Source organism: Balaenoptera borealis (assembly GCF_965194805.1).
Source record: "Balaenoptera borealis genome assembly, chromosome: 10".
NCBI classification, from domain to species: domain Eukaryota; kingdom Metazoa; phylum Chordata; class Mammalia; order Artiodactyla; family Balaenopteridae; genus Balaenoptera; species Balaenoptera borealis.
The window spans coordinates 103081901-103106983 of NC_138874.1; the positions used below are offsets into that span (position 1 = coordinate 103081901).

The window sequence follows — 25083 nt, forward strand, 5'->3', positions numbered from 1 at the left end:
GATATACCATGTTCTTGGATTGGAAGAATCAACATTGTGAAAATGACTCTACTACCCAAAGCAATCTACAGATTCAATGCAATCCCTATCAAACTACCACTGGCATTTTTCACAGAACTAGAACAAAAAATTTCACAATTTGTATGGAAACACAAAAGACCCCGAATAGCCAAAGCAATCTTGAGAACGAAAAATGGAGCTGGGGGAATCAGGCTCCCTGACTTCAGACTATATTACAAAGCTACAGTAATCAAGACAGTTTGGTACTGGCACAAAAACAGAAATATAGATCAATGGAACAGGATAGAAAGCCCAGAGATAAACCCACGCACATATGGTCACCTTATCTTTGATAAAGGAGGCAACCATATACAGTGGAGAAAAGACAGCCTCTTCAATAAGTGGTGCTGGGAAAATTGGACGGATACATGTAAAAGTATGAAATTAGAACACTCCCTGACACCATGCACAAAAATAAACTCAAAATGGATTAAAGACCTAAATGTAAGGCCAGATACCATCAAACTCTTAGAGGAAAACATAGGCAGAACACTCTATGACATACATCACAGCAAGATTCTTTTTGACCCAGCTCCTAGAGAAATGGAAATAAGAACACAAATAAACAAATGGGACCTAATGAAACTTAAAAACTTTTGCACAGCAAAGGAAACCATAAACAAGACCAAAAGACAACCATCAGAATGGGAGAAAATATTTGCAAATGAAGCAACTGACAAAGGATTAATCTCCAAGATTTACAAGCAGCTCATGCAGCTCAAAAACAAAAAAACGAACAACCCAATCCAAAAATGGGCAGAAGACCTAAATAGACATTTCTCCAAAGAAGATATACAGATTGCCAACAGACACATGAAAGAATGCTCAACATCATTAATCATTAGAGAAATGCAAATCAAAACTACAATGAGATATCATCTCACACTGGTCAGAATGGCCATCATCAAAAAATCTAGAAACAATAAATGCTGGAGAGGGTGTGGAGGAAAGGGAACACTCTTGCACTGTTGGTGGGAATGGAAATTGATACAGCCACTATGGAGAACAGTATGGAGGTTCCTTAAAAAACTACAAATAGAACTACCATACGACCCAGCAATCCCACTACTGGGCATATACCCTGAGAAAACCATAGTTCAAAAAGAGTCATGTACCAAAATGTTCATTGCAGCTCTATTTACAATAGCCAGGACATGGAAGCAACCTAAATGTCCATCGACAGATGAATGGATAAAGAAGATGTGGCACATATATACAATGGAATATTACTCAGCCATAAAAAGAAATGAAATGGAGGTATTTGTAATGAGGTGGATGGAGTTAGAGTCTGTCATACAGAGTGAAGTAAGTCAGAAAGAGAAAAACAAATACAGTATGCTAACACATATATATGGAATCTAAGGAAAAAAAAAAAAAAAAAAGGCCATGAAGAACCTAGTGGCAAGACGGGAATAAACACACAGACCTACTAGAGAATGGACTTGAGGATATGGGGAGGGGGAGGGGTGAGTTGTGACAGGGTGAGAGAGTGTCATGGACATATATACACTACCAAATGTAAAATAGCTAGCTAGTGGGAAGCAGCCGCATAGCACAGGGAGATCAGCTCGGTGCTTTGTGACCACCTAGAGGGGTGGGATGGGGAGGGTGGGAGGGAGGGAGACGCAAGAGGGAAGAGATATGGGAACATATGTATATGTATAACTGATTCACTTTGTTATAAAGCAGAAACTAAGACACCATTGTAAAGCAATTATACTTCAATAAAGATGTTTAAAAATAAATAAATAAATAAATAAAACCTGTTGAGATAAAAAAAAAAAAAAAACCACACCAGAGCTCCAGCCTTCACCAGGATGATACTTGTGTAATTTCCCAGGTTTACTGGACTGGTGGCCCCCCCCCAAAGATATATCCACATCAAATCTCTGGAACCTGTGAATGTTTGGAGAAAGGGTCTTTACAGATGTAATTAAGCTAAGGATCTTGAGAGGAGGGAATCATCCTGAATGATCCGGGTGGACCTCAAATCCAATGACAAGTGACCTTCTAAAAGAAAGGCAGAGGGAGGTTTGACACAGAGAGGAGAGGACACAGAGTTGAAGGCTCTGTGGAGATGGAGACAGGGATGAGGGTTATGTAGCCACAGCCACTAGGAGCTGGAGAGGCAAGGAAGGACCCTCCCCTAGCCTTTGGAGGGAGCACAGCCCCTGCCGACACTTCAGTTTGGGACTTCTGGCCTCCAGAACTGTGAGACAATAAGTTTCTGCGGTTTTAAGCCACCACTGTTACAAAAGACACAGGGAACTAATAATACATTTATAATCTCTATGGATAAAATCAATCAAAAACATAACCAAAAAAATCAAAGATCACAGAATGGATAGGCAAACTGTGGTACATCCATACAATGGAATATTATTCAGCCTGAAAAAGGAAGGAAATACGGTCACATGCTACAACATGGATGAACCTCAAGGACATTATACTAAGTGAAATAAGCCCATCAGTGGAAAACACAAATACTGTATGATTCCACCTATATGAGACACTCAGGGTGGTCAAATTCATAGAGACAGAAAGTAGAGTGGTCACTGCCAAGGGCTGTGGGGAGAGGGGAATGGGGAGTTACTGTTTAATAAGTACAGATTTCAAAGTCATAAAGAGTTATGGAGATGGATGGTGGTGATGGTTGCACAACATTATGAATCTATGTAATACACTGAACTGTACACTTAAAAATGGTTAAGATGGTACATTTTATGTTATGTGGATTTTACCATAACGTTAAAAACAGGAAAAAAAAAACACCCCAAAAAGCAAGGATTACAGTATTTACAACAAATCCAGAATCATCATGCTTTACCTACAGTGGGTCAGAGAATAAAAGGCAGAGGGAGGAGGGCAGAGTTTTGTGCTGGGAACCCAGCCAGGCTGACTCACGAGCTGTCACATGTCAGCTGTTCACTGTGCAGCACATTTTTCTAGATCACACACCCATCTGAGGGGGATGGCACGCCCACAGGGTGGGTCTTGAATCTGCCCAGAACCCCGCTGCAACCTGCTCCCAAAAGCCCCACCTCTGCCCCACCTCTGCCCCACCTCTGTGTGGAAAGCGTCCCAGGCTTCGTCCTCATCAATGGCCCTCACGGAGGCCTGAAGCCAATTGGGTGAGGGGCCCTCACAGCCCCTGCAAACACTGGAATACTCGGGCCTCCAGGGAGAAACCAGAGTAAGCAGATGTGTCTTCAGAACAGCATGTGTCTTCAAAACAGCATCTAGTTTTACTGTAGAGATTCCTTCCTACAGCTGTTGAACTAAATCTGAAGATAATCAACACCCCTCACAAGTCCTTTTGCCTCCCTAACTATTCTCAGGGGACATAGTCCCACATTTGGCCTGAGGAGATAGCTGCTTCCATCCACGCTGTCTACAAATGTGGTGCTCAAGCTGGGGGCTGCGTTCACTGTCTTCCCGCCTCTCTTGCTATAGTTCTGGTGTTTTAGTTATTTGTTTATTATTGAATTAGAATCGACAGACAATATTCTATTAGTTTTAGGAGTACAACATAGTGATTCGGTATTTTTACACATGGTTCATCACAGTAAGTCTACACTCCATCTTGTTTTAAAATGAAATTTCCTAATTGCTCCCAACTCTACAGGTTTATTTCAGACCTGTGCAGCAGATCAAACTTGGGAAGCCAAGGAAATGCTGTAAGGCCCCACTCAGGGCTCCTCACTCTGTGGAGGGACGAGGGGCACATTCAGAGGACAGGCGAGGACTACTGTACTTTGTGTCTTGGGATGAGACTGCTGGATTTTAAGCTACCCTCTGGATGGGTCACATGCATCTTCTCCAATAGCTTTCCTAGGGATGTGCATCACCCTGGGCCCCAAACCCAGCCTTGAAGTATCCTTGGGCTGGCAATAAAAGCCTTATTGGAAAGGCCATGGAAACTCCTCCTCGACCCCCGGCTGTGTGTGTGTGTGGTGGTGGGCATCTACTTCTCAGGTGTCACTCCAGCTAGTGCCACCACTGTTTGGTGTCCAAAGCTCTCCTAAGTGGCCTCCCTGTCTCCACCATTTTTTTAAAATTTGAGGTGAAATTCACATAACATAAAATTAACCATTTTAAAGGGAACAATTCTGTGACATTTAGGACATTCACAAGGTTGTGCAACCACCACCTCTATCTAGTTCCAAAACATTTTCATTGCCCCAAGGGGGTACCAATAAGCAGCTACTCCCCATCCCCCGTCCCTACCCCAAACTCCAGGCAACCACCAATCTGCTTTCTCTCTCTAGGGGTCGATCTCCTCTGTATATTTCATCTAAATGGAAGCATACAGTGTGTGGTCTTTCATGACCGGCTTCTACCACTTGGCATAATGTTTTCAAGGTTCATGCATGTTGTAGCCTGTATCAGAATTCTTTCCTTTTAAAGGCTGAACGATATTCCATTGTCTATATATACTACATTGTGTTTATCCATCCATCCATGGACTCCCGGGCTGTTTTCCCTTCTGCCTGGTGGGAGCAGAGCTGCCGTGAACATGGGGGCACACGCATGCATTTGAGGACACCCACCTATTCTTCACACAACAGTCTGATCCAGCCATATGACACTCTAGCCACAATCACTTCAACACTTCGCACCACTCTTAGGGTAAAGCCAAACTCCTGAATGTGACTTTCGAGGTCCTCACGCTCGGGCCCCTCCCATTCCTCCAGCATCATCTCTCTCAGCCATGCTCCTGCCCAAATGACTTTGTTTCTTGGGTGTGCTGTGCTTGTGCTTGCCTCTGAGCCTCTGCCATTGCTGTTCCTTCTTCCCGAAACACCCTTCCCCTGAGTCAGAGGCAACCGCATTGACAACACGCACTTCCTTATCTCCCAAATCCGATTAGCTGGACTAGGTCTCAGCACAGAGCCAACGTCAGCCCCCTTTTGCACTTCACGGACAGGAAGGCATTGCAGAGCTTGCTGTGGGATTAGGAAGGCTACCCCGAACTTGGTAAAATCCCACAGAAGCTGCCCAGTGACACCTTGGGGGACTCTCGGATTCAGTCCTGGGTCCCTGAAACATACCCTGCTGGGAAGTTTGAATGAGATGAAGTGGATTCAGTGCCCTGGTGTCTTGCTGAAGCGATGTGACAAGTTGTTCAGCTACCTTCCAAGGACTCCACCGGGCGTCCTGACTCACCTCTGCTCAGCGCACATTCTCCGCCCTGAGACGCGGGACGGGTGTGAGGCAATCTCTACTTCTTCCATGGGAATGTGCTAACACCCCACAGGCCTACGAGAAGCCAGGCAGTGACTCTCTGACCTCTGGCCTCATGTCCACAGGTGGCCCCGGCCCAGGAGGAGCTCGGCTCAGCCCAGAGGCAGAAGCTGGTGGGGCCGCTGCTGAGAAAGCAGGAACCACGCTCCCTGGTGCGAGGCAGAGTCACACCTGAACCTGACAGGCTTCGGCTCAGCCTGGACCACAGGGCGTTCTGGGTCACACAGGATGTGGTTCTCTAAGGGTGGGGAAGTCTACGCCCTCACCTCCAATGACTCTTTCGTCTCTTAGCTTCAATGTGGGGCCTCTGCTCCCTGAGTCTGTACACTCCAACGTGTACACACAAGGGCGCACACGTGTACACGCACACACAGACATGCGGGCACACATACGCACAGGTGTACCACCCACACACATGGCTCTAGCACGCTCTTCATTTCCTCTTTTCTGACTTCTAAAAAAAAGAACAGTTTAATATAACCTTTCCTACTACATAATTCTTAACAGACTCTTTTTCATTCTTTTTTTCCCTCAAATTCCCCGTCCTTCCAATTTCCTCCACACAAGCACTCAGTAGGCACTGCCTGAGAAGACAGCACCATACAGTAGGTCTCTAAGTGATTCGTCATCTACAACTACTCTTTCCTCCACATGTGAGAAGAAGATGGAAAAAAATGGGAAAAGAGACCCCTGTGTATTTTCCAGGGCCTTGAGGAAGATGACGGGAGCTTTGAGGGAAGACCGTCTGTCACTTACCTCCAGGACCTTGCCGGTGATAAACTGGTGGCAGGCTTCACATTTCACCCCGAAGAGCCCCTGGTAGTCCTTTTCGCAGTACGGAGCGCCATCCCTGCAGGACAAAGAGCGTCAGCTCCCGAGAAGGCCGAGGGCAGGAAAGACACCCAGACCCCATTTCTCTCCGCCCTCCTGCACAGAACGGTAGCAGAAGCTGTTTCTCTCCCACCCAGCGCTCACGTGCCTGGAGACCTGGTCAGACAGGGTCAAAGCCCACAAAACCAAATGATTCAGGGAGAACGCTGAGGTTCTCCAAGCCACGTGGAAATAACAGCCAAAGGGTTACGGCTGCTGATTCCCGGACTGCCTCAGACCTAACTAGCAAAAACCTGGAGTCTCTCTCTCTTGCAGCTTCAGCTGCAAGATGGGCTTCAGCTGTGGTCCCAGGGTCCCTCTTCCTCATCCCCCACCAGCTCACTGACTCATATGCCAGAGCTCCCAACAGCATGGAGACGCCATCCCCTTAGCCCTCAGGGGCCCTAGGGGTCCAGGGCCTCTCATTCAGCCTCCTGCAACCTCCTTCATTTCCCTCAGGACACAGTGAAAAATATCATGTTCTATGTGTGCCATTGCACGGAAGAGTTAAAACGTGCCACTCAGCCCAGTTACCTAGCGCTGCACGGCCGTCAGTGTTAAAGGCCGCGCATTTCTCTCTTCTTGCTTTGGCTGTGCATCAGAATCACCTGTGCAGTTTCTCTCTTTCTAATACTGGTGTTTGCTTCACCCCAGACCTGCAGAATTGGATTTCTAGGGGGTGGGGCCTAAGCTACTTCTTTTGTTTGTTTCACTATATTCCTGCGTTAAAATTCATTAAAATTTGTTTTGAATAGGTGCTGGTTGGAGACCATTTTTTAAAGTGGATAGGGGACAACTTTCCCTCACTGCTACTGGACCCTCCCCCCGCTCCATGCTCATTCTTTCCTCCTTAATTTTTTTTTTTTTTTTTTTTGGCCTTGTTGCACGGCATGTGGAATCTTGATTCCCTGACCAGGGATCAAACCCCGCGCCCACTGCAGTGGAAGTGCGGGGTCTTAACCACTGGACCACCGAGGAAGTCCCTCCTCCTTAATTTGAAAGGTAACCACTGTATCTAGTTTTTCCAGGTTACATTAAACAAAAACAAAAACTTCACCTGCTTTATTATCTACACCAGCATCTGACTCTAATGAACCTATTCCCTGGTGGTCCTAATGGGCTCCGTGCCTAGACCCTGAGTGGTTTTTTTTTTTGGGGGGGGGGTGTCTACAAATATGTCTGAGACCTAGAAGGAGGGTAAAGGTTTACTAGTTCCAAATAGGAAAAAAAAATTAGCAAAAGTAAAATTACTAAATGCTTAATTGGTTACAACATACAGCCTACAGTTATGTCAGCTTCATTGTTACATTAGGCAATGATGAATATTTCATTAAACTTATAGTAGGCAACAACAGAAGAATAAAATTCTCTTCAAAAGTTTTATAGCAAAAAGTTCATATTGATTGTGGGATGTGAATGTTTTTCATTATGTCTGATGGGATGGGGTGGAGACCCGGAGAGCAGGGCCTACAGGGGGCCCAAGACGGCCCCATCCCTGCTGAAAGGATCCACGCCCCAGGCCCCAGTCTTACTTGCTGATGTACTCCCCGGTGAGGACCTTCCCGCAGGACTTGCATTTAAAGCAACCCAAGTGCCACTGCTTTTCCAGAGCCAGAAGCGCCTGCCCGTTCTTGATATCTCGTCCACAGCCAGCACAATCTGGAAAAAAGCAGCCACCAGTGGTTACTCTACGTTTGTTTTGCTAAATCCAAGCATGCAGGCCTGCTCTGAACCCCAGTGTGCACCCACCACACCCTCAATAAATATTTACTTAAGCACAATTTCATTCTGCGTTCTCTCCCTGCTCGAAACCTTCCCCAGCAGACTCGCAGGCCCCATCCTCACACAGGATGCGAACGTCATAAACCTCCGTGGATCCAAGGGCATGGAGGTCCTTCATCAGTTTATTTCCTTGGGGGTGATTTAAATACCCTCTGAGCTCCAGCCGGCCCAGAGAATATTTAATTATAGCGTCTTGGCTGTGATTTTAAGAAAGCTCTCATCGGCCTTTATTAATTGAGGGCCCATGTGAGTAGCTAAGCACTCCCATGCTGGATGCGTCTCTAACACTATGTATGGGACTCTTGGAAGGCTGCCCGTAAGTCTCATTTTTGTAAACAGGACTCTACTTCCTTATCAGCCTAAACCAGACCTTCGAAGATTTGTGATCATCAATTCAATGGCTCATAATTCCTTAGCTTTCGATTCTCCGTGACAGGCTCCTGTGAAGCAGATAGAGGAGAACGTGTTTCTTCATGGTAAAGAGTGTGGGCCCTGGAATGAGACGACCTGGTTCTGCACCCCAGCTCATCTTGGCTAGCCACGTGACCCAGGCCGGTTCTCCTCTTTTCTAAGTCTTGGTTTCCTCATATGAAAGCCAGGATGCTATTAGTGCCTGTCTCAAGTTCTCTGATGAGGAATCAATGAAATAAAGGACTTAGAGCTCTATAAACATTTGCTATTATTACAATTGCCCTTATTCTGATTATTAAAAACATGGTTGTTAGGGAAATGGAATATTTAAGAGAACCCAGAAGAATATACAGGCGTACCCCATTTTATTGTGTTTCACTTTATTGTGCTTCAAATATAATGCGAATTGAAGGTCTGTGGCAACCTTACCTCAATCAAGTCTATTGGCGCCATCTTTTCAAAAACATTTGCTCACTTCATGTCTCTTTTGACATGTCTCACATGTCATGTCTCATGTGTCATTTTGGTAATTCTCCCAATTTTTCAAACTTTTTCATTATTATTATGTTTGTTATGGTGATCTGTGATCAGTGATCTTTGGTATTCCCGCTAAGACTCATTGAAGGCTCAGATGATGGTTAGCATTTTTCAGCAATAAGGTATTTTCTAATACAGGTATGTACATTGCTTTTTTACACATAATGTTTTGCACACTTAATAGACTACAGAATGGTGTAAATATAACTTCCATACGCACTGGGGAACCAAAAAAGTTCATGTGACTCATTTTATTGCTGTATTTGCTTTATTGTGGTGGTCTAGAACTGATCCCACCGAATAGGCAGTATCTCCGAGGTCTGCCTGTAAATTGGTACAACCTTTCTGTAAAGCAATTTCTGTAAAATCAACGTACCTGAGAAAGTGAAAGAAAGCACTGTTGGCACGTTGCTCATGATGTCCCCAACTGATCATAAAAAACACTCACGGAATAATCGGTACACAAAACGATTACACACACCCCTTTTCTGACCACATCTGTGACTGCTGCTCCTGTACTAAGAATGACATTTCTAGCCTAACTTGAATTCTCTCTCCTTCTAGAAGAACTTCCCTAACAGTACCCAGCACAAGCCCAAATCCTATAAAAAGTTCCTCTAAATGTCATCCAGAGATAGCTCACAATTCTTCTCGTTTTCTCCCTTGCTGTGGTTTGTTAAGTACACCTGACTTTTTTTTATTGATTACAGGTGTGCTTCTGGTGACCTCTGGTCAGTGGGTATTTACATAACCTTTATATTCAGCAATTTCATGTCTAAGATTTTATTCTACAAATAAATTTGCAAAAGAATGTGCATGTGAGTGTACGTGTATGTCCATCCCCTGAAGAATATATATTCATCCTCTACCACATTTTTGTAACAATAAAGCTGAAAATAACCTATGTGGACATTAATGAGAAACTGGTTACATTGATTACAGTATGGTCAATAATGGAATACTACATACCACTGAAACGAATGAGGTAGATTTGTGTGCTGACAAGGAAAGATGTCCAAAATAGATTGAGTAAAAAAAAAAGCAAGCTGTAAAACAGTATGCATAACATAAGCTCATATTTTTTTATCACGAGAATGTAAAAAAATGCTGAGCAAAATATTTATAAAGTTAAAAGTATATCTACTATACAAGTTATGAATATTGCAGATTAGAATTTCTTTAAGTATAGCCCATTATAAGCTGAGTGTGTATTATATGGTCACAAAGCGTTACATATTTTTTTTAAAAGCTGGGATTTACACGATTCCCAGCAACTCACCAAAAATCTTTCAAAGGGGACCACTCATCTGGTAGTTTACTATAAAGATAAAAATGGGGCTTCCTTGGTGGCGCAGCAGTTGAGAATCTGCCTGCCAATGCGGGGGACACGGGTTCGAGCCCTGGTCTGGGAGGATCCCACATGCCGCGGAGCAACTGGGCCCGTGAGCCACAACTACTGAGCCTGCGCGTCTGGAGCCTGTGCTCCACAACGGGAGAGGCCGCGACAGTGAGAGGCCCCCGCTTGCCGCAACTGGAGAAAGCCCTCGCACAGAAACGAAGACCCAACACAGCCAAAATAAATAAATTAATAAATTAAAAAAAAAGAAAGGAAGGCCATGATATTTGCTCATAAATACAATTTTTAAAGGTCAGGAGCACAATATGGATTTAAGATGAAGTGGCAGGTTTTAATCCAAGTGAACTGAAAATTTTCTTCATTCTTCTGATTAGATTATGCCCACTAGGTGGCAATAAGGATTTAAAATAATACGGAAGATGCTGGTTGATAGAATTCTTAAAGCAGAAAATAAACTTTAGAGATAGGTTTTCAATTCTACAACTGAAGACAGGCTCAAGAAGGTCGGTGGGGCTGTTTGGTATCTCCCCTGCATAGCACTGGGGTTGAGGGAGATCAAAGGTGAGGGGACGGCGAGAGGGCTGGCTTTAGGATTAGGAACGCTTGGGCTCTAATTCGGAAAAGTTATTCTCTCTGACCCCTCATTTCTTCATCTGGGAAATGCTGACCCACTTCTCAGGTTGCTGCGAGGAAGAAGAGAAACTCCGCGTCATGAAGTGCTTCATATAACACTTAGAATGCTTGGTACCTGTTGGGCGCTCCACGTGGTTCCCCTTTCCTTGGTAGCAGCCGATGGGACTAGAAACCAGGTTTCTTGATTCTGTCTTGCTCTTTTTATAAGCACATTAATGCCCAGATACCCCAGAGCTCTGACAGCAGCTGAGACAATTTGAGTGCAATAATGACCTCTCTGATCATTCTGCACTGAGGGCTTTGGTGAACCAGGCATCGTGTGAGCGTTTTATAGACATGGCATAGTTGTTTTGAAACAGTAGTTGTTTTTCACAATCTTTATTATTCCTCACAGTCATGGAGTCAAACTGCCTTGCAGTCTGGAAGCCTCTGACCTCACAGGTGGTGTCCTGAACCTCTCAGATCCTCTACACCCTGCAGTGTTCCACGGAGGGCACATGTTCTTCAACTGACCTTGATTATGTTTCATGAAGAAGCATTCACCGAGTGTGACCACCTAGAGCCAGCCAGCTGGTGAAACTGGGCTGGAAGTAAAGGCTGGGGATGAGGCTCCTTCATCCCAAACCTTAAGACATAAATCAAGCAAATCAACAAAGATGGCCTCCTGGAAAGTAGGATACTGGCCCAGCTGATTCAAAGTATTCCAGTGTATTCCACAGAGGTTACACATTCGTTCCTCTCTGGACAAAACTTTATACTCTCCTTAATCCTGATGTCACGCTGGGGAAAGTGGAAAAGATGCTGAGATAAAAAGATTTGTGCTGATGGTTTGTGTCTCCTATGCTCATTCCAACTAAGCTCTTTTATAAAGAACAAAATGTCCTCGTCTCTATCTTCATGTTTTTCAGCTGTTGAGAAAATTGTTTCCACATCACTGAAGCAGCTGCTGATAAATATAGAAAGCTGGTGATTGGCACTGGAATTACTGCCAAAGTCAGAAATAGGTGAATATGGAGCAGCATCAAGGAAATCAAACCCTCTAGCAACTCGCTGGTCTTCTATCAGGGACGCACAACGACCAAATGTGAAAACAGAAGAAAACTGCAACAGCCTTAAACGCTCTGCCCCCAAGCCTTTCATTCTTGGCACCAGGAGCCAAGAGAAAAGCAGGGATTTGGCTACTTATGTCCAAGTTAAACTAATATCCATGTACACACCTGGTTCCATATTTATATCATTTTGTTCAAAGTTAATAAATATCCTTGAGAATAGGGATCCTGTCTGTCTCCTTTAATCTCACTCTTTTTTTTTTTTTTTCTTTTTCGGCATAGGGCCATGGACACCTGGGCTTCAAAAGTACTTAAGTTGAAGAAGGTAACAAATGGCTCTCTGGAAGGAAACCTGTGTTCTCATGATGTTAAGAAAGATGTCATCACTTGGGCTGCCTTTAAGGTCCTGTCAGCCTGGATAGCTATGTTCTTTTTAAGAACGATTTCTGCCTTCCTAGAATTTCCCATTTGGAAAGGGTAAGAGCCAAAAAGATGTCTTACTCTGTGAAGATGATTTTCTGGAACAGAAGGCTGAGAAATGGAGCTACAGAAAAGGGAACTTCGTGGTAACTGAATTCCCAATCATCCCTGCCTTCCCAGGCTTCTGTCATGCCTAGAACCATCAGTGGAGGTGGAAGCTGCCATTCACAGTAGCCACCCATCTGCGACCAAAGCTTCTAGAATATGGAATGGGACTTTTCCTAGTGTCTTGAAATTTTGGGCTATGTATCGTCTTAGAGCTGAAAACAATGATGATAAATTTTCCGTCTTCCAGAGCAGGTGGCTAGGAACATCCTTGCCGGATTTACCAAAAGATAGTAGAATCTACCTGATGACTCTCAACCCCTACTGCCTCCCTACCTCTGAAATCAGAAATTCACAAAGGCATGGAGGAGAGTGGGCAGGGAGCTGTCCACACAGCAGGAATGGGGTGTTCCCTCCCCTCTGCTGTGAGAGGGATTAGAGGACCCCGGGAGAGGGGGGGGAACCAGCCTCCCGCTCCCCACCTAGATGTTTACTGAGTGGGGGTGCTCAGGCCCTGGTGCTCCTGTGGATCCATGAGGAGCTTGATGTTAGAGTTCTTGGGACAAATTGACCGGACTGTCCTGGCGCTTGGTAGCGTTCATGAACGAAAAGTCTGGAGCCTGCTAAGTCCGGAAGATTTGGAAGGCAGGAAGCCGGCTGGAGCCCCTCCTCTTGATGGCAGGCTAAGGAGAAGACAGAAGTGGGAGAGGTGTGCATGGCCACCATTTGGCTCACTGGGGATGCACTTGTGTCCTGTGGCTGGTACCCACGCCCAAGCATCTTGAATGAACCCACCTGAGAAAGCTGCCTGCCAGGCATTAGTAAGAGGTCATGAGGAGTAGGACCTGAGGCTGGGGAGGATGGAGGGGGTCTGTTGAAACAGGTTAGCCAGAAATTGCACACTTTTGTCAAGGAACTCAAAATGGGTCCTATTAAAAATTCTCCCTAGAGTTAGCTGAAAGACAACAGTTACAACACCTTGTCCTCTGTACCTCTAATCCCCCTCCCCTCTGCCCGGACTCCCAAGGAGCCACAAGCCGGACAGGAAGGAGTAAAGAAGTAGAAGAGGCTGTGCCCCCTCCTCATTGCAGGTCTCCTATTTGGGTCCGGCCTGAGCTGGGAAAAGGGTGCAGCTCTGATGTGGACGTGAGAATAAAGTTTTCGACTATACTGGACTTTTTAAGAGCTGAAAGTGACCAGAAAGCTATGGGATCTGCCTAAGATGTTATTAAGGGTGAGAAAGGGAGCTCTGATAGAGGATAATAAAGGTAGCAACAGAAAAAAATAAGACTACTGTTTTGTCCCACTAGTGTTCTGGCCCATTCTATACGCTGATTGTACAACGCATAGGGATTAAGGACCTCAGGGGCAAAGAGACCTGGGGTCAAATTCCAGCTCTGACACGGAACCAAGGGACCTTGGGCAAGCTAGGTAACACTGGGCTTCAGTTTCTTCATTTGTAAAACGGGCAGATGAACAATACCTACCTTCTGGGGCTGTCATGAGAGTGGAGAGAACATGTGTGTAATCCCCCAGCAGAGTGTCGGGCACATGGTAAACAATCGATGTCTGTCCTCACACTTGCAATAATCTCAGAAAACCTGCATTTCATCTTCCCCTTAACAAATAACCAAGACCCACTGTGAGCCTCTGGAAAAGGCATTTTGGTTTCTCTGGTTCCACAATCATCATCGTCCTATTAACATTATTATTGTTGTTGTTATTATTCACGCTTTAACTTTGAAAAGATCTTGCATACGTTATCTCAGTCCTCCCTTGGGGCTCCCGCTAACCTGGAGGGACAGCGATTATCCACACAAAGTTCCAGAGGGACTTTGAAGACTTCTGGTGTGAAAGTTTCATTTTGCACACAGGACAGTAAGGCCCAGGGTGGGCCCAAGCTTTGCACAAGGTCACACAGATAAACAGCTCCCCATTAACTGCAGAGTGGAAATCGACTGTTCTCAAATGCACTTGAACATGAACCCAGGCCTTTACAGGGCTTTTCTGGGTTTAAAGCTCCAACCATGCATTTGTTCCCCTGGTCATTGCCTCTTCTGCTGTCAATGAGCAAAAACAGCCATCATGGAGCTGCAGCATGAGGTTCACTTGTGGGTACAGAGAATCATCGTGAAAATAATGTAAATCGTAGTAGGGACTAGAGAGAGACTTCACTCATTTAATTGATGCTTGCTTAGATACTGAGATGTTATAAAATGTCCATAGCGATTTTAAGTCAATTCAGAGTATTTGCTTCCTTTACTGTAAAGTTTTAAAAATTAAGAATAAAAATATCAAGTTTCAGTATTGATACTGTTGTCCATATAAGTTCCAGAAAATTCAAGCTTCCCCTGGAATCCCTCTTTAAAAATGAGAATAAAAAAAGAAACTCTAGTTGTCATCAACAAAGATAAGCACATAAGTTCATGGCTATACATGTGGATGAAAAATAGACACAAAATCATTTCAGATATAGGGTTTTTTTTTTGTTTCTGTTTCAAGACACTTCACTTACTATATACTGTTGAGTCTTTCACACTGAACTCATAACCAACAGCACTATAACGCATACCTGAAGGAAGCTTATGTTGCACACATATTTTCTCCATAAGACACCTCACCGCCTTCTGGGAACGAACAGTAGCCAGCACTTCATCACTACGTTTGGGGCATTTTAAGCAGTGAAATCAGCAACAAAAAGCACAAAAATATCATATAACCCAGCAATTTCACTCCTGGGCATATATCCAAAAGAACTGAAAGCAGGGACTGGAACAGATATTTGTACACCCATGTTTGTAGCAGCACTATTCACAATAGCCAAAAGGTGGAAAAAACCTGAGTCCATCAACAGATGAATGGACAAAGTGTGGTGTGTATATATATACAATGGAATATTATACAGCCACAAAAAGAATGAGGTTCTGACACATGCCACAACATGGCTGAACCCCGAAGACATTGTGCCCAGTGAAATAAGCCAGACACAGAAGGACAAACACCACATGATTCCACTTATATAAAGTAATTAGAGCGGTCAAATTCATAGAGATGAAAAGTAGTACAAAAGTTACCAGGGGCTGGGGGGGAGGGCAGAAGGGGGAGTTTGTGTTTAATGGGTACGGAGTTTCTGTTGGGAATGACGAAACAGTTTGAGATGTAGAGAGTGGTGATGGTTACACAATGTTGCGAACGTATTCACTGCCCCTGAATTGTGTACTTATGAATGGTTAAAACAATAAATATTATGTTATAAAATCTTACCACAATTTAAAAAAGCACAAAAATACAAAAAATGCTGCCCTAAATAGACCTCGAAGAGGACACACGTTTACAGTGTAAGAGCTGAAAGAAGAAGGCAGAGTGTCCCCATGTTCCAGGTCAGCTAGGAGCAGGTGAAGTCGGCTACTCACATTTTTCACAGCTCTGCGCTTGTCTGTGAATGACCAGAAAAGTGTGGGAGTATTTTTTTTTTTTTAATTTTAGAATTTTATTTATTTTTTATACAGCAGGTTCTTATTAGTCATCCATTTTATACACATCAGTGGATACATGTCAATCCCAATCTCCCAGTTCATCCCACCACCCCCACCCCCACCGCTTTCCCCCCTTGGTGTCCATACGTTTGTTCTCTGCATCTGTGTCTCTATTTCTGCCCTGCAAACCGGTTCATCTGTATCATTTTTCTAGGTTCCACATATATGCATTAATATACGATATTTTTTTTCTCTTTCTGACTTACTTTACTCTGTATGACAGTCTCCAGATCATCCACGTCTCTACAAATGACCCAATTTCATTCCTTTTTTATGGCCGAGTAATACTCCATTGTATATATGTGCCACATCTTCTTTATCCACTCGTCTGTCGATGGGCATTTAGGTTGCTTCCATGACCTGGCTATTGTAAATAGAGCTGCAATGAACATTGGGGTGCATGTGTCTTTTTGAATTATGGTTTTCTCTGGGTATATGCCCAGTAGTGGGATTGCTGGGTCAGCACGGGAGTATTTGTTTTGGTGTTACAAAGAAATTTTAGCGAGTAGGCAAACTGGCAAACACAGAATCTGCAAATAACAGGGATGGACTGTATTTCAAGAATGAAGGAGGAGGCAGAGAGCAATGTCTGGTGACACAGAGAGGAATCCCAGTGGCGGGAAGACAGTTAGGCAGAGATCAAATCTCCCACCCCCATCTTCTCTCCATCTCCCCAGTGTTGTCTTTAAAGCCTAGCTTTCTCTTTTTTGTCCCCCATGCAGAGTGATGTCTCTCATTGCCGGGAGAGGTCTCCCTGTCTTTGGGCATCTTGGGGGCAGGAGGCAAAGATGGATCAACCGTACTGGGAGGGCCAGAGCAGGGCTTGCCAGGGAGGAGGCTGCAGAGGAGATCAAGGAATTGATGGATGGGGAGAGAGCCATTGTTTCTGTTCTGACTGAATCAAAATGAATGAACCGGGCTTCCCTGGTGGCACAGTGGTTAAGAATCCACCTGCCAAGGCAGAGGACATGGGTTTGAGCCCTGGTCTGGGAAGATCCCACATGCTGCAGAGCAACTAAGCCCATGAGCCACAACTACTGAGCCTGCGCTCTAGAGCCCACAAGCCACAACTACTGAGCCCATGTGCCGCAACTACTGAAGCCCGCGTGCCTAGAGCCTGTGCTCTACAAGAGAAACCACTGCAATGAGAAGCCTGCACGCCGCAATGAAGAGTAGTCCCGGGGCTTCCCTGGTGGCGCAGTGGTTGAGAATCCGCCTGCCAATGCAGGGGACACGGGTTCGAGCCCTGGTCTGGGAAGATCCCACTTGCCGCGGAGCAACTAGGCCCGTGAGCCACAATTACTGAGCCTGCGCGTCTGGAGCCTGTGCTCCGCAGCAAGAGAGGCCACGATAGTGAGAGGCCCGCGCACCGCGATGAAGAGTGGCCCCCACTTGCCGCAACTAGAGAAAGCCCTCACACAGAAACGAAGACCCAACACAGCCAAAAATAAATTAATTAATTAATTTTAAAAAAAAAAGAGCAGTCCCTGTTCACCACTAGAGAAAGCCCGCGCGAAGCAATGAAGACCCAATGCAGCCATAGATAAATACATTTATATTAAAAAAAAAATGAATGAACTAATTCTTTCCTCTTAGCATATATTTCTACCAACTCTCTTCCCAGCTCCTTCTCTTTTTCCCAAGCAGGTTCTGGGCCACAGGTGACCTCTCTATCCATCTGAATCTGGGAATTGGATGACAGGTGGAACCCTCAGGAACTCCTGCTCCCCAAGCTGTCCCTGGGTGGGCTCTGCCCTCTGGGTTTCCATCCAGCCCTGGGATGAATCAGATCAGAAGAACAGAGGGCAAGGAATCCACATGGCCCAAACGGGATCCAGAACCAGAAGCTGTCCTTGCTTTCCTGCTTGCAAATTAAAAAATAATAACAACTGAGCAGTTGGAAAGAGAGAAAACGAACATTCAACATTCCCCGTAGCCCCTGGCTAATTAATTTTTGCTGGGTGTTTTGTTGTTGTTAATTTAAATCTATTATGGATGCATGTTATATATACTTTTTGCATGTTGAATGTACACATTCTTAGAAAGGAACAATGTGTCTGAGACATCACTCCATGTCAAAAATTGCACATCATTAGTCATCAACTTTGAGTTTTTCTCATTCTAGCCTAGGAGATGTGGCAGAAGGAAAGAAATAATTTTTAAAAAGGGTAACAAGATCTGTCCCAGACACATCTATTTCAGCAGAAAGAAGACACACCAGGCAAACAAAGCAAAAAATACACTGAAAACAGACATAGGTTGTTATTAATAGAAAGTAGAATAAGATTTTGGAGACTCTATATTCAAGTGGTGTCCTTTTAATAGACTGTTAACTAGAGGCACTTTATCCCTGGCCAGGAGTCAATATAAGGAGCTTTAGGGAAAACAAACAAACAAAACCCCCCAATTTAAGTTCCAGGGTTTGGCTAACTTGAATCCTGAATTTAATGACATCATATCTTGTCATTCAATGTCTCCCACAGGATGTGGATTTCACATGACCTTGTGTAATAAAATGGTGAATGCAGAATACCAGAGAACAGCTGTTCTACCCAAAAAGAGAGAAAGCGGAGACAAGAGAAGTGTGACCTGAACATGGGTCAGATTCTATGAGGTCAAAAAGCTGCCTTTGACACAAGCTTTCAACACGTCTGATCAGCCTCTGGCACGTGGATTCCTTCGTGGGAATAACTGTGGGAGGCACGTAGTGGGTGCCCACCCTAGACAGGACAGATGTTTTCAGTTTGCTAAGGTTCGCATCCCCCCCTAGGGTCTAAATGTCCACTGCCACCTGTTTTCAAGCTTGAACTGAGCATATGCACCTATGTTACCAGCCTGGCCCTTTTTTGGTAGGCCCTTGAATTTGTAACCCATCAATTTAAAAAAAATCCAGACAGTCCCTATGCTATTTTTTTTAACAAGACTTGGCTTACAGTTTTAACATCATTAAGGTATAAGGGGTTTGGGGTTTGGGTATTTGAAAACCCTTCCTTGACTAAAAAGGCCACATCATTTAGTAGTGATAAGAGCGTCCATCTAGCAAGTGGACATTGTTGAATGTCTGCTCTTCACCTGTGCTGCTCAGTGTTGCCAAGTTCCAACCAGACATCTGTGTTGACAACTATTGACCGGCCACAATCCGTTTCGAGTTACTGACATGAGTCTGCAGTTTTCTTTTCTAGCATGTCACGGCAAATTCCATGGGTATGAGGTCACCAAAAGAAAGGACAGATAGAGGGCAAAATGCAAATGTGTTAGGCTAAGCACTTTTCAAGAATTAGTTTTTTAAGTACTTTTTAACTTCTGAAATTCTACGCTGCCATTTGCCAAAAAGCAATACATGGGGGTCACAAGACAAATACTGGTTGGGGCTGAGGGGAATTGGAACATTCCTATTTATTTATATTCAAATACATAGGTGCGGTGTATTTGCCATCTTATGGCTCTCAATAATTTATATCTCAAATTCACTAAAAATGATGCAGAATTATTTTAAAAGGTTATGGGCTGCCTGAATATGTAACCTTGAACCAGACTTTGCACAATCACCCATGTCCTTGCCTAGGTTAGCTGCTCCCTTTGTTATCTTGATGGCCATGATGGAAACATCACAAGCCAGAGCAGCCTCTGACCTGCTATTTTAGGTGAAGGTTCTTGTTGTCTTGGGAAAACAATACTGCACAACAAACAAGTTTTCATGGGCCGTAACAGCAGCAGATTATCAGCCTCATCAGGCAAGCTGTAGGCAGGACCAGGAACAGTCATCTTCTGAGCCCTCTATTATCTAATATTTGGCAATCAATCCCATCTTTCCTTCTTTTAAAGTGTACATCATATATACTTATAGCTTTGGTCATAATTTTTACAAATACAGACCATTTGCACATTTGAAACTTCCAATTCTAACCCCTAAGCCAGTGCTCACAGAATTCCGATAGGAGTATTATGAATTCTCAAGGTCAAGAAGCCCCCTCCTTTGATTAGCATTGGGTGTGTTTTTTCTCGTATTCAAGACCAGGATCTGAATAGGAAATTTTATTAAAAGGAGCCAGATTGTTTGCCTTTCCTCTCCATTAATTGGTTATGAGTCTATTAAGCAGGAATTGAATGGAAGGAATTCTGACACATGCTACGACATGGATGAGCCTTGAAAACATTATGCTAAGTGGAAGAAGCCAGAAACAAAAGGCCACACTTGTATGACGCCACTTATATGAAATGTCCAAAGTAGGTGAAGACACAGAAACAGATTGGTAGTTCCTAGGGCCTGGGAGAAGGGGTGAGCTGGGAGTAACTGTTTAATGGGTATAGAGTTTTCTTTTGGGGTGATGAAAATGTTTTGGAAATAGAAGTGTTGGTTGGACAATGTTGTGAATGTACTTAAACATTCACTTTAAAATGGTTAATTTTATGTTATGTGAATTTCAGTCAAAAAAATCTGTACCAAGAAGGTTTGCCCTTATACTGATTTCCTTAATTAAGTTGTAAACTTTAACCTGGTGAGGAGTTTCATGATAAATCTTTAACTGGCTATGGTCAACCAGCAAACCGGGCTCTTGCCAAAGAGGAAATCATACTTAAGTTTTACGCCAGTTTCTCAGATCCAGTACTCATTAGCCAACATCAGCTCATTGACTCTATTCCAAAGATAGAAAGAAGAAAAGAAAGGGTAGAATGTCAGTTTCAGTACTTTCCTCATGTGACCAGTCACTTAATACATACACAACTGAAGGTCACAGCAAGGGCAAACTGCAGTGAGACTCCAGTCTGGAAAGGGCCTTATATTTACTTATTTACTTATTTTTTTGTTTGTGTTTTTATAAATTTATTTTTATTTATATTATTTATTTTTGGCTGCATTGGGTCTTCGTTGCTGCGCACAGGCTTTCTCTAGTTGCCGCGAGCAGGGGCTACTCTTCGTTGCGGTGCGTGGGCTTCTCATTGCGGTGGCTTCTCTGGTTGCAGAGCACGGGCTCTAGGCGTGTGGGCTTCAGTAGTTGTGGCACATGGGCTCAGTAATTGTGGCTCGCAGGCTCTAGAGGGCAGGCTCAGTAGTTGTGGCGCACGGGCTTAGCTGCTCCACAGCATGTGGGATCCTCTCGGACCAGGGCTCGAACCTGTGTCCCCTGCATTGGCAGGTGGATTCTTAACCACTGCACAACCAGGGAAGTCCCTTTTTTTTTATTTTTTAAATTTAACATTATTTTTATTTTTGATGTGCTTTGGTTTTTTTTTTTAAATTAATTAATTAATTAATTTATTTTTGGCTGTGTTGGGTCTTCGTTTCCGTACAAGGGCTTTCTCTAGCTGTGGCAAGCAGGGGCCACTCTTCATCGCGGTGCGCGGGCCTCTCACTATCGCGGCCTCTCTTGTTGCGGAGCACAGGCTTCAGACGCGCAGGCTCAGTAGTTGTGGCTCACGGGCCCAGTTGCTCCGCGGCATGTGGGATCTTCCCAGACCAGGGCTCGAACCCGTGTCCCCTGCATTGGCAGGCGGATTCGCAACCACTGCACCACCAGGGAAGCCCTGCTTTGGTTTTAAATAGGTAATACGTACACACAGTTAAACTTTTTTTTTTCATGTAGTAAAAATAATTCCTTTCCTTCCCTATCTCCCTGCTACCGCTCCCTTTCTTCTGGAGATAAGCACTAAGAGTAATTTCTCAGTATCCCTCTGAGGACAGTCTATAGGAATATACAACTATAGGTATACACAGCAGTCCTTTGAACAGCTAAATCTTTACTGCTGCTGAAAAATTAAACTGGGGAATAACCACTCTTCCAATCGTTAAAATTCTAGTTTTACTGATAAGTTGTCAGAAGGTATGGGTCTTATTACATAAAAGACGTATCTAGTGAAATGAAAACAGCAAATAACAAAATACCATTAACTTGCCAACCACTGAAACATTTTTTTGTACCCATTTTCCCTTTCTGCCCCTTAGTTGGACCCATTCCCTATAAGGTGGGAACTTTTCTTCCTTTCTTGCAACTGAGATAATCCAGGTTCTGGTTAAGTGAAAAGATATGTCACTCTGGGATCTTTATGTCTGACTCATAATTGTAACAGGTTTCAGTATGAAAAATCTAAATATTAATGTTCCTTTTTGCAACATACCTTGTCCTCCTGCAATGAATCTTTGGCTACTATGTCAATTCGAAAGTCTCTCAACAGTCTAATCCGTACCCAGTAGAGCAATATTGGAACTGCCATGTCAGGTTAGACCCTGTCCTTCCAGGCCAGGGGCTGGCACCCTAAGTGCCCAGAGAGGTGAGGCCTCTCTAACCTCACACTCAAAGTTGGGAAATACATTCCCTGACACTTCTACTGAAAAAAAACACCCAAATCAAAAAAACCTTGTGATGCTGTCATCAGCCAAATTATCTAAAGCAATAGCTCCTTCCCCGTTTATTAAATAAGAGGAAAGACTTGTAAATAAGATGAGAAAATGAACGTTTAAACATGCCAATACACCTTGCCCTCATGCACCCAAGCTGTACTATGTAATTTTACAAAACCGCAAAAGCCATTGTCACCATCGTCATTCAAGTAGCATTCAGAACTCAACATTCCAGACCTGGGAGCTGAGATTTATTACCTGAAAGGCTCTCCTGGGATGGCATCAATTTACCCACTAAATGAACATTCATGTACTTGCTGTGTGCACAGTGCTATTCTTAGGGGGGAAAAAAAAAAAAGACCTTGTCATTAGGTAGCTCATAGTCTGGTTGGAGAGAAAAAGATGCAAAGAGCTAGGGGAGCTATGTGGCAATAACTGTCACAATAGAAATGCAAAGCACAGCTTTGGCCGGGACACCTGTGAGCTGGCCCTGTAGCCAGGGAGCCTAAGCAAATTCAAAGCTTTCAATCTTTTGTGTGACACTCAACAGAACAAATGATGTTTGATGAGAAGACACATGAACAAAATGCTATGGGAAGAATTTACGCGAAGTTGTACATGTGTCTATAACACTTAGAGCAAAATCCAGAAGCATGTCCACCAAAATGTTAATAGAGGTAATCTCATTGTGATGGGATTTTGGGTGATTTTCATCTCCTTCTTTGTACTTTTCTGTAAAATTTGTATTGTTTTACAATGAACACTTAAACCCATTTAAAAAGCGAAGATTGTTATTAGCTCTGTTTAGAGATAAAGATGGCTTTGATTCAATTTCTGGAATGTTTATCTAGGGCTTTATGTGCTAGACCTTGTATAAGAGAGAAAGACAGCAGGGTCCTTATCTTTAATGAGTTCATTAACTTGGTAGTGGAGGTGGGCACACGTTTAAACAATTAAAATGCAACAGGTTATGTACCAATGTTGGTTTTTTAATTGTGACAAATGTATCACTGTAATACATCATGTTAACTGTGCAGTAAAGAATTTGGCTGGTGCCAGGAACACAGTAGGTGCTCAAAGAAATGCTCATTGAATGAATGAATGACATCCATATCTTTCTTTGACATATAGTCCTTTCATTCATCTTCCTCACCTTTTCTCACAGCCATTACCTGTACCCACAACCAATGGTCTCCCCAGCTCTGATCACTGATGTCAAATCACTGATTTTGCGCACCACTATTGCCATTACCACCTTAATCTTTCTAGAACATTGTTTTCATCTGGTTGTCCTCCAGGTTAAGCCGAGCTCCACATTGCCAAACTCCTCAAAGCCTCCAGAGACCTGGCGCCCTTGCTCTAACTTTCCAGCTTTTCTTCTCAGGATGTGGAAGAACAAAGCCTTTGTTCTGTTTGGGTTCCCCCTGTGCTGTTTTTACAAGTACCCTCCCCACATTTAGACTGTCCTCCCACGTAGTAGTATCTTATTTAATTCCCATAACAACCCTTAGGAGTAGCTATTTTCCGATTTTCAGATGAGAGCATGAAGGTTCTGAGACATCCAATAACTTGTCCATGACTTCATGGCTGGGAAGAAGCAGGACCAGGAGTCACACCCAAGCGCTCTGAAAGGTAGAGCCCACATCTGAAACCAGTGTGCTACGCTCTCTTCTTCCATTCCTTTCTGATTCTAAATTATCTCTAAGCTCAAGTTCTAGTCTCGTAACTTCCTTAAAGAACAATGGTTAACATTTGGATGAGCTTATTAGGTATCATGAATCTTTTTAAGTACTTTACTTATATGAATCCCCACAACAACCCAATGAGAAAGGAACTATTATTGTTTCCCATTTTATAGGCAAAGAAACGCTGGCAGAGATTGAGTTCTCAAGGCCACACAGCCTGTATGTGGTAGAACTGGGATAAAAACCAGCCATCAACCTGTCCAGAACCCATACTCTTTAGCAGAGGCTTGCCAAGCCTCCTCTGCCGTCCTATCCTACTGGAAGAAAGTGTCTCAAGAAGGTGGGGCTGATCTGTTTTGAAGACCTTGCCACAAAACCCATCACCAAGAGTCAAAACCCAACAATCCATGGGTTGTATGTGTGCACGTGTTCCTGCCTTCACTGGTTTTACATACTGGTGGAAAATATCCAATGAACAGAAAAGACAGCCACCATGAACGGTAGAGTGAAAAAAGCATAGTCACAAAAAGCGAAGATTGTCCTACACAAAAATTCAGAAGTCAATGCCTGAACAGTAAGTTTTTGTTTTATAAGTATCCAGTACTTTTATCTATTTACTTATTTAATCCTACGAGATAGGTACCTATTGCCATCCCATTTTACGGAAGAGGACATGGAGGATGGAGAGGTCGGGAGATGGCTAGAGCCACAGCCTGACCCAGGCAGTCAGATGCCAGCGTCAGATCATCACCACTCCACCTATTGTAGGTGCCTCAGCAGACAATCCCACTCAACCTACAAATGTTTTTTTTTGAGAGAGAACATAGATAAAAGAAACATTATCTTGCAACTATTAAAAGCTATTGCACCAAACAGAAAGGTAAAATAATTGAAAAATCTTCCTCCCCTTTGAAAACATGCACATGACTGTTTATCTGTAATGATTTAAATTCAGTCCAAGTAGAGCATTTGCCCCAATACCTTAGGAGTTCCAGTTGAAGTTGGAACAATGGCCATGCTGTACAGAGGGGGTAAAGGAGAGGAAGATGGGTTT

At 43.8% G+C, this 25083-nt stretch overlaps 1 protein-coding gene across 15 annotated transcripts in view; it reads right to left on the minus strand.

The window, feature by feature from the left end:
- Positions 1-25083, minus strand: part of ABLIM1 (actin binding LIM protein 1) — a gene marked incomplete at its 5' end in the record, with an annotated part of 334066 nt that overhangs the window by 96023 nt on the left and 212960 nt on the right. For all 15 annotated transcript variants that reach the window (XM_082407810.1, XM_082407808.1, XM_082407807.1 and 12 more), the window contains 2 exons: positions 6061-6154; positions 7707-7833. In XM_082407810.1, coding sequence (XP_082263936.1) covers positions 6061-6154; positions 7707-7833 — 221 coding nt within the window. The remainder of the gene's footprint in view (positions 1-6060; positions 6155-7706; positions 7834-25083) is intronic.